The 10281-nt window shown below is 33.4% G+C and overlaps 1 protein-coding gene across 2 annotated transcripts; it reads right to left on the bottom strand.

Annotated features, from left to right (window-relative positions):
• Nucleotides 1–591: 591 nt before the first annotated feature.
• LOC100780505 (la-related protein 1A) lies at nucleotides 592–9975 on the bottom strand. Of its 2 annotated transcripts, XM_041009228.1 has the most exons (15): nucleotides 9337–9975; nucleotides 8525–9056; nucleotides 8157–8322; nucleotides 7653–7743; nucleotides 7458–7529; nucleotides 5189–5715; nucleotides 4768–4837; nucleotides 3858–3962; nucleotides 3441–3769; nucleotides 3032–3220; nucleotides 2863–2926; nucleotides 2210–2355; nucleotides 1861–1965; nucleotides 1034–1205; nucleotides 592–846 (listed from the first exon to the last, which is right to left on the bottom strand). In XM_041009228.1, the coding sequence occupies exons 1-14, from the start codon at nucleotides 9571–9573 to the stop codon at nucleotides 1058–1060; spliced, it is 2781 nt and encodes a 926-aa protein (XP_040865162.1). In that variant the 5' UTR covers nucleotides 9574–9975; the 3' UTR covers nucleotides 592–846; nucleotides 1034–1057. The 2 variants fall into 2 exon arrangements, with proteins under 2 accessions (XP_040865162.1, XP_003545463.1); XM_003545415.5 differs by having other exon boundaries at nucleotides 592–1205.
• Nucleotides 9976–10281: the final 306 nt, after the last annotated feature.

The following is a 10281-nucleotide window of genomic DNA, read 5'->3' as shown; positions in this document are numbered from 1 at the left end:
AACTTATTTTTTATAAGCTAGCTTATGAAAAATAAGTCACTAAAATAAACTATTTAGATAATAAAAAGCTTACTGGATGGTCTTACCAAATCAAAGAAACTTAAGTATTAATTACAAAAGATAAAATACTCAAAATAGCCTATATTATTGTGTAACAATATTTTTAGAAGATAAAAAGTAATGTATTTAAACAAAATTCAATAACATCAAATAATCTTAAAAATTCAAAATTTTGACCTCAAATTAAAATGTTAAGAAATTTCTGAAATATAAATATTTTAAAATATCAAAAACTTATTTAAATATATGATTTTCTCATTTCAATGATGTTCTTGTATTTTGTGTAATCAGAATTTTGAAATATTTTCTTTTTCTAAATAATGATTTTTCTTCAAAAAAAGAGCACACATATTTGTTTTTACCTTACCTTTTATCATTTTAATAGACAATCATTCCAAAAATACTGTCAAAATCAAAGGAGACAACTTGTCCCATTTTAGTTGTACCAAAAACATTTTGCTTTTTAAACCATACCAATACCAATTTGGTGAGACAATAATTGTTACATATAAATTAAATGAGCACGCCAAGTTACAAAGTAAGAAGATTCTCACTCTTATTGTTAAAATTTGGCAAAGATATAAGTACAACCCTTTCCCCCCTTTTCACCCCCACCAAAAATAAAAACAAGAACCTCTTTTTCTTATGCTGTAATGTTACAACTTCTAGTCTATCATCTTATGTACAACATTTGGAGAAAAGAAAATGTGTCTCCCAAAGTTTGCAAGATCCACCAAAGAAAGGATGCAGTGGTGTATACCATATAGAATGATCCATCAAAGAAACCTGAAAAGACTTGGCAATCAGCAATCCTCTTGATGAGGCATAATCAACTCAACCAAATATAGAGAACAAACAAACAATCTTCTTTCAAAAAGTAGGCCGCTACTCCACAACAACTCATATTGTTATGTTGTTAGAGTTCTCATTAAAATTGGGGATGCCATCAAAACTCTGTGCCATATGTATTTACCATTTGGCTATATATCACTCAAACTTAATTGATATCCTCTTTTACCACACTCTTTTCTTTGGCACGGAAATCCTCCAAACTACGAAACTCTTCTTGAAGCAACCTGTCCAGTTCAGGGTGTTTATTCAATGGTTCTTTTTGGCCACGGACCTTGCGATAATGATGAAATGCCCTGTCAATGCCATAAATATAAATATAAATATGTAAGAACAAAAGTTCTAAACATATCGTGAAGAGGAATGGCAAAACAATAGGAGAAAACTACATTTCTCTATATCTATAACATATCTAACAGATATGAGGGAGACAGTGCCTTACCTTAAAATATGGCAACCTCCATTCGCCCAAAAATATAGAAATGCAATACTACTAAAATAACATGCTAGCATTGGTACAGAGAAACTAACATATTTCCAATATGATGATCTATTTTGGATTAGCTAAGCAAAGTTAATCTAGTGTTATAACATGTACATTCAAACATTTATAACTGTTCACACTTCCACAAATCTACCCTCAAGAATAAACAAAAATGCTCTATTTCAGTCCAATAATGCAGTCAGAAACAATGTTATAAAGATTTTGTGACCCAAACAAGTCAGACAAACAGGAAATAATCAAATATAACTAAGGTACTGTATAATTAGATTTCATAGACCAGTGAACAATGTTTTTTAATCTAGAATACAACTTAGGTTATACACTAACCAACCAATATGTTTACTTCTTTCACTATGACAAATCTCACATGAAATTGGGAAAAGGCATGAAATTACAAACCAGAAAATGAACAGTAAAATAAGAAGCAAGAGAATTTGGTTTTTTACCAATATTTTTCCAGGCCATACAGATTGCCCTTATGGTAGAAATCCAGAGTGAGTTGTTCAAAATCCTTGTATAAATCATCTCTAAATTCCTTCTCCAATCCATAACTGAACAACAAATCATTCAAAAATTAGAAGAACTGTGTGTGAATGTCTTCTAAGGAAAAATAAAAAATAAAAATAGACAACATAAAGAAATTTAATCAGCTTCTCCAAAGAAACAATAGATGAAAATTCAGAAGACTTGAAATTAGCCTATTACTCTACTCGACAAAATGGACCAGAAGATGAAATCTAAGTGATGGTTCTATATTCTCAAACAAATGAGAAAAGTAAAACTTGGAATTGATACCTGTAAAATCTGAAAAGGCACTCTATACCATAATTATAATTAGCTGCAGCATCTTCCTTAGCTAATTTCTTAAATTCATTATACATAGAAGGCACAAACATGTCTCGAAGAAAATAGGACCAGAATCTGTATAATGTATTCATTTCCTGCATTGACACACAAAAGTAGGAGAAAGAAAAAGCTACCAGAATAAGTGTATGATTTAAAAAGAATATAATAAGAGAAAATAAAAATATTAAATTTGCAAATAATATGAAAACCGAAATGTATAAAAAAATATGAATGCATAATGCACAAACTGAGCTAATGAAGATGACAGCACTGCATCCAGGCTCATTTTGATTTGAAAGCTTATGCTAATGACACTGTTAAGTTAAAAAGAGAAAGCTGAGCACCGCAAACCAATATTGAAAATGCCAAGTGTCATAACTATTCCACAATTTTCACTTGAACTATTGCAACATACTCATACACAAAGTATTTTAGAAGTCATTCAATTAACAAATTAAGTAATTAAAAAGACAGGCAATATATTAACATTTGGTGCACAATAAAAGTAACAGGAACAGAAATTGAGAATGAGTTCAATCGGTGTGCTACCAATGTGGTTCTTTACAAATATTTTTCATAGAAATGTAAGAAATGGAGTTCACCTCGCTGCAACCAATTCCAAGTTTCTTTCTATCATTCAAGCACCGTTTGTGATACTTCAAGTATCTGAAAGGAAGAATAATAACATGAGGAATTTTTAAAAATCAAATCCTATATGGCTATATCCTAGTACCACCCTCATGCATACAACCAGTACGCATTATCACTTACTTCTGTTGTTTGAAACCATTTTCTTCTAAAAGTTGGTGACTTGGATGCTGAAATAGTGGAAAAGACTTTGGCATTGAACCCACAGGTGGACTACCAGCGAACCCCCCATGTGGACTACCAGCGAACCCCCCACGTGGACTACCAGAAAACCCCCCATGTGGTGAACTACTCAATTTGGAAGGCTTAAAACTGCAAAATTAAGATAATTAATGGAAATAGCTTCAGTTGTCAAACCAAACAATCAACATGTCATATCATACTCTCTGAAACAGTAATAATTTATATTCTTTTTTTAATAGATTATATACTATATATTCTTCTAGTAAAGGATAAAAGTGAAAAAAAAAAGGCTGGCTAAGCAAACCATAATTACAGTCATTAGCACTGGGAACAATCATTTTGAACTGACCCGTGATTTTCAGGAGGCGTAGAAGCAAAGAAAAACCCAACCGAATTGCTAGGCGGGCTTTCAGATATGATTCCATGAGAGTTCCGACCAGTTCCATGATTTCTAAAATTACTTGAGAAAAACCGCTGCTTAAGGGAAGATGGTTGCTTGTGAAAAACTTTTTGTTTCCTTCGAGAATTATAGCTTCCAGACTCTTCAACACAGTTTCCACCAATATTCTCAACTGCCTTTATATTTGATGCACCCGAATTACGGCTTGGAGATTTTATGTTTTGATCTCTGCTATCAGAGTTATTCTTTCTACGATTAGACCGCCTATGTTTCAGCTCCTGTAGATAATGGGTGGGGCAACCAAAAATTTAATAAGATGATGATCTGAAAACTAAAAAACAGGGAAAATAAGAATGGTGACTCAACCTGCTCGTAGAAGTAAAGACCATCATTTATTGCGGAAGCAAGCTCATTGGAAATGGATATTGATTCTTTACCACCCCCTCTAGATCTTTGTTTAGGATCACCATTCTGTACATTAAAACGTAGTTATTAGAATCTTACAACTCAAGATTTGAATCCTACATTCAATACGATACATCTACCTATAGATTGTATCATAAGATGAATCTCAATTCATTCTTTTTTCCTTTACCTTTCTTTTACCTATTCACGTGAAAGAAATTGAGAAGTCATATAACCTTAAATTGTTAAATGAAAAGGAATTGTATGAGGACTTTTAAACTTATCCTATTTGATTATTGCACTATTTTATTTGCCATTCATTCAATGCATGCACTCTATTTGGCTATTTCATTGGTTGGTTTTCATTCTTCTAAAAATAGTGACTTCACAAACTAACTAATTTTGTTTTACAAGACGTTTGGTTAAGTTGTTTTTATCTATTTTTAGTTTAAACTATTACATTGAAGTTATTTTTCATTGTCTCTGAATCTTACGATTTGATGCAAATAATGATTCACAATTTGAACCTCGATTTGATAACCTTGCATTAAAATAGAAAATTATTAAATAATCAATTAATTGTAATTAACATTCTAACATATTATGGTTAAATTGGTTTTTGTTCAAACAAAAAAAAGGCATTACATAGTTATAACTTATAATTAAGTAGTATACAAAGCATTATAGTTATGTAGTTCCCGCCTCTGAACATCCATCAAATCAGAAGACCCTCAAATTATTTTAATTTTCATTGGCGTTGCTGTTTGGGTGATATGACAATGTAAAATTGAAACCTAATTTGAATGATAACACTTTAGAGGAAAGAATAAACATACGAACTTGATTTTAATTAAATTATAAACAGCAATACCTGGGTAACAATTACTAGTCTCTGAACATCCTGTTCAATGACAGCCATCTCATCATCTTCATCATCATTCCTTTTAGGCAACAACTTCCATCAGATGAATATTTGAACAAAAAAGTGAACATATGATATGCTTAATGAAATGGCACGAAAATCACCTAATATCATTCAATATGGGATGCCTAAAATAAAGAGAAGTATTCTAACATCTCAAACAGAATACTGACACAGTTTTAACAAGGAGGAAAAGAGGAACCTTTGAATTTCACATTATGAAGAAATCAAGAGTTGTCTTTTATTAACTTCAAAGAAAATTGTGGAAAATATATAAAGGAACACAATCAAGCCAAGTGCCAATTTATAAATGAAACACTTGCTGATATTCCACTAGATATCAATAAGATAAGACAGAACTACTAAGTACCTTCCACTAGAAGAAAGTTCAGTCTTCCTTAGCATCTTTTGCTCAAGCTCTATCTCTTCATCGAGCATAAAAGTATTGCCAAAATCATTGGAAAGGTCTCGGACATCCATTTCAGTCAATACATCCATGTTTCCAGCCTCATTATTGTCAAATACTTTGGGCTCAACTTCTTGTTGGCTACATAAATTATTATTAGTTGTTTCAAAATCACAGAATTTGACACCTTCATGTGATTTATCATTAGAACGATGGCCCTCATTATTTTTTTCTTGGTTCATAAGTGAAACTTGTAACATATCTCTGTTTGGCTGATTATGCTCTTCAAAAATTGAGTCATGAACAGCATCTTTAGGATTTTCTTCGGAAATCTCCTTCATCTTATCTCCAACAGCATCACTATTCTCAAGAGAATTGAAAGCACCATCTACAAGTTGGCCCTGTTGAACCTGAGCTGTTGATGATCCTGAATTTCCTGAGGAAGCTCCAATCCATTTCGACCAACTATCGCGTTGCCTTATTTTATCACCCTATAAAAATATAGCAAGTTACAAATGAAGGCAACAAAGAAAATGAAAGAAAACAAAAAAAAATCAAGTAGTTGGAAAAGAAGCTTCAAACTTTCATGCACTCAATAAAGTGGCAAATTAAAGCTGGCTCCTATAGAACTAAAAGTGTTATTCTATATAATAATAATATAGAATCTACATATGAAAGCAGGAAGTTCTAACTTTTAGTATCTATAAGCTAACAATCATAACCATCTTCAACTCCATAATTCATCCATACTTCGGCCATAACAAAATCTGGTTTAAACTTTAAAAAGCCAAAACAAAGATGCTCTCTTGAATAACAGTAACAAACTATCACTATGTAATTCTCATAACTCATAAGCTCAACAAATCTATACTACAGATGTTACAAATGTGCTGAACATAAGAGAATTATTCAATACTTAACAAGGAAACTTAATGCATAGTTATCAATTTTCAGATAGCTGTGCATGGCTTCTAACCCTGTAAATTTCTATAGCAGTATAGCAAGAAGCGAGACAACCACTATTTTAAATATTAATTACAAACTAAATTTATACTACAGATAACTCAAAAAACAAAACAAATGCCAACATTAAAGAAATTCATGATAAATAATAGGTCACATTTTACACACACGATCACCGTCAATCTAGGAGCAATAAGAACATAGTAATAAAGTCAAAAAATGAAAGATGATGGTGAAATTAATAGGGGGGAAAAACATAATAAATTAGAGAGAAAAAATATTAGCAGAATGTGAATTGGAAAGTCTAAAGGAAGAAGAAATCACAGAACATGGGATAAAAAATAGTCCTATAATTTGTGAAGGAATAGAGGTCAAAACAGAGGTAACTTTTTGTGGAATATCTTACCCAAAAAACAAAAAAACAATGGTGTTCCGGAGATAAAAATGGTTTTTTTAAGTATATATCATGGTAGTGCAGAGATAGCATGCAAAAAGCTGCTATTGTAGACACTATTGAAAACCACTCCACTTCACTATCCTGCTATTGCAGGCTATTGACTACTATGACACAATGTAGACAATATTTCAAAACTGATTTCCTTTTGAAATATAGTGAAACAGTTAAAGATGTATATTAGAGGGTGAGCCTTGGCACAACGGTAAGGTTGTTGTTATCTTGTAATCAAAAGTCACAAGTTCAAACCAAAGAATCAGCCTTCCTGCTAGGGCAAGATATAGAAAAAATAGAGACTGAATAATCTGAATTCCGAAATCATTGTTGATATTATGGAATACAAAACATGAGAATTTGAATTTTAATAAAGGTCTTGACAATATGATATTTGAAAAATCATCAATAGTATATAAATGATCAGTTGACCAAATTAAGTGGAGGAAAAAAGGAGTAGAGATGATTTCAAGGTTTATGTGGACCAGAAATTCTAGATTGAGGAACAAACAAAAAGACCAACAACAGAAAAATATGTTGAATTAAACCCCTCACAAACATGAAATTGAATCCCATTACCCTAAATATATTTTTTTAAAATATTCATGTACAATTCATGACAAACATTTGAAACTACCAACTCCCAAGCCCAAGATTAATAATCAGAAATAAACAAGAATATAAAGCATCAGTATTCAGCTTAGGGGGGAAAGTATTTTATGCAACAAACTAGATTCTAGTGTCAATGAGAACCGTAGCCCTGTCTACACCCGCAAGCATGCAGTAAATAGTAAATAACTAAACCAAGAAAAGCAAAATTACCTGCACTTCCACAGTATTAGAGCTCTGAAGTGCATCAAGGATAAAAGGTATGTCTGTGCTCATCTTCTTGACCTACAAGATAATTCACATCATATAAAGCAAGTGAGAAACAGGGACTGACATGGAACTCACCAACAGAAAAAATCTGCAATATTATAATACATTTGGGAGGAAAAAAATGCTTTGGACACATACCCTTTTAAAATCAGCAACAGTGGATATGGGAACCCATCCTTGGTCATCCATCAAGGAAATAAGGTAATGGTCATTCTGCAGATTTTCATCACTGCCAAAAGAGAGCTCTGAAGTCAGCAGTTGTTGTATGGATTATCTTTATCATAAGAATTACTTCTGTTTATTTTCACAGAAAATGGAATCAACAGAAATTATTGCTGGAATTCCTAAGAAATTTCAAATGTTCATTAGCTTGTTCGTGTTGCTTTAACAATCCAAAGCCCAAACACTACAAATCAGTTCCACTTCATCATCTCTGACTACAATCCCATTAGCTTGGCATCTATGAATCTAATAGTGCAGCACTTCGCAATAAAAATATACATAATAACATTATATTGTCATTCAATTGAAAGTTGGAAACATCATTCTCACAATAAAGATAAGCAGATGTCAGATTAAAAAGAAAAACAGATTAAGATCAAATATGATATAGAAGCCATGGTCAACAATGAAATTACTTACCTAAAATAATAGTCTATCTGTTTTACAATACTAGTCCTCAACGATACAGTTTCTGGAGGCGGTGGCTGAGGTGTGGGGTTGACAGGATATGGGACAAAGTGCCTAGGATGGGGTCCTCTAATGGAGCCAGGAGGTGGCATGGGGACACACCAAACGGGTGCAGGTCCTATCCAAAAGATAAAAATTGGATTATAAAACTAACTGATGGAGAAATTAAAAAATAAAACATTAGAGAAAAATCCTCACACAGCATTCAAGTTGAGAAATCCACAAGTGCCTGGGCAAAGAGGAAGCATAGATGTATGTGTGTGACTATGTAATTGCACAACTATGTGCATAAATTAGAGGACTGTGAATTGAAATTTTACCTGGGAAGCTTGGACCAACCATGTACCCTGGAGGTGGACCATAAAATGGGGGTCGTATAAATGGCCTTGGGCCCAAACCCTGTTGCATAGGAATGTTTACTCTGGAAGGAAAAGGTCTTTGATGATGCCAAGCATGATTTAGATGGTCACCTTGTTCTTGGATATTTGTTCTTCCATTAGAAAAATTGCCAACATAGGCATTTGGATCTCCCCGCACCAGAGGCTGAACATTTTTGCCATCAACAGCATGAGCAGGTGGAGCAAAAGCTTGTCCGGGTGCCTGAGAAACAGGCTTCACTAAAGGGTTTTCTGCACCTGGAAAAGGTCCTGGACCAAGTGGGAAAGCATAACCAGGAACAGCAACATGCGGAGGCGGTACCATAGGATGAAAAAATGGAGGAACTGGTTGATGATAAGGGATTGGCACAGGAAAGGGAGGTCCACCATTTGAGTTGCGCTTAGCACCTGGCTTTTGATGGCGTGATAGTGGCAGCTTATGCACTGGGTTAACGTTTCCAGCACCATTCACCTTCTGTTGAAAAACAAACCGATGTACACACAAACAAGAAAAGATATTCAATACCAAAAGAGAAGAACCTTGTCGCATAAAGCATCATGCTTGCAATATTCAGGCTTAAATCATGAAAATCATACCAAGATACAAATGTCCATCCTAAACAAATAAATTTTGTTAAAATACAAGACAACAAAAACATAGATACAAACTCAAGAACATATTACATTTCCATGAATCTATGCATTACATTTTCCATATCACAATCACAATGGTACTAAACAAAGAACATACTAACCTGCATAGAAGGAGGTCTAGGAGCAATCTCACCAGCACTTGTCACAGAAGCAGCAGCAGCAGCAGTCTCAAGATTCTTGGGTGGTCTCTGTGCATCAGAGAGACGTGGCCAAGACTCAGTGCCCATCATCACAGACACATCACCTCCCTTTCCATCAACAGTAGGAGTCTTCCATGGAGACTTAGGAGCACCAATCTCCTTCTGATCCTCACCAATCTCATTCTCAGCAATCACCATAACTGCTTTTTTCTCTCTCTCCAATCCACCCAACTCCCAAGATTTCCCCCTCTAAACCTCACTTGGCAATAAACACAACACTCTAAACTATAAACCTAATGGGTACTCAGAGATTCACCAAAAACTTGAAGATACCACAAGAAGATTGAAACTTTACTTGCCAGTTGAATCAGTGATATTGAGCACAAGAACCCTGAGCTGAACAGGAGATAATTTCATGTGGGTGTGCTAAAAAGGGTCAGTGTGACAGCAGAAAAATAGTGAAAGATTAGGGTTTTGGACAGTGAGGGGATGGAATGTTGTTGTGAGTGTGCTTGGACTTTGGAGACAGTAGCTATGTTAACAAACGCCAACAAAGTGCGACGGTAACTGATGAAAAGGCGAGTGAGGGACAAGGTTTAGACTTTGTGAATCTCCTATTTATATAAGACCATCCAGAAATTTATTTAAGGATGAGCTAAAAAAAATCTTTCTCTACTTAATTATTTAAATTTAAATGTTTTACTTTAAAAGTAATAATTTTTTTAATTTGTTTTACTATTTTTACCCATAACGTTGAAAATAATTTTAAATTTAAATGATAACAATCATAACCGCTATCATAAAAATAATAGATAAATAATTAATTTTACATGATTTTATTATATTTATCATCTTAACTAGTAACAAAAATAACAAACGTAACTAATTTTACGCTAACAAATCTTA

Source organism: Glycine max, chromosome 14 (genome assembly GCF_000004515.6).
Source record: "Glycine max cultivar Williams 82 chromosome 14, Glycine_max_v4.0, whole genome shotgun sequence".
NCBI lineage: Eukaryota > Viridiplantae > Streptophyta > Magnoliopsida > Fabales > Fabaceae > Glycine > Glycine max.
The sequence above is the reverse complement of the archived record's forward strand: the minus strand, read 5'-3'. Positions and strand labels throughout refer to the sequence as shown.

What these genes read in the sequence shown, in the direction of transcription:
- LOC100780505 (XM_003545415.5), bottom strand. Translation starts at nt 9,573, where the DNA reads ATGGTGATTGCTGAGAATGAGATTGGTGAGGATCAGAAGGAGATTGGT. An exon ending in CTAATACTGTGGAAGTGCAG is followed by an intron (nt 5,716 to 7,457) that starts GTAATTTTGCTT and finishes ATATTTTTATAG; the next exon opens with GGTGATAAAATAAGGCAACG. An exon ending in GAACTTTCTTCTAGTGGAAG is followed by an intron (nt 4,838 to 5,188) that starts GTACTTAGTAGT and finishes GTTGCCTAAAAG; the next exon opens with GAATGATGATGAAGATGATG.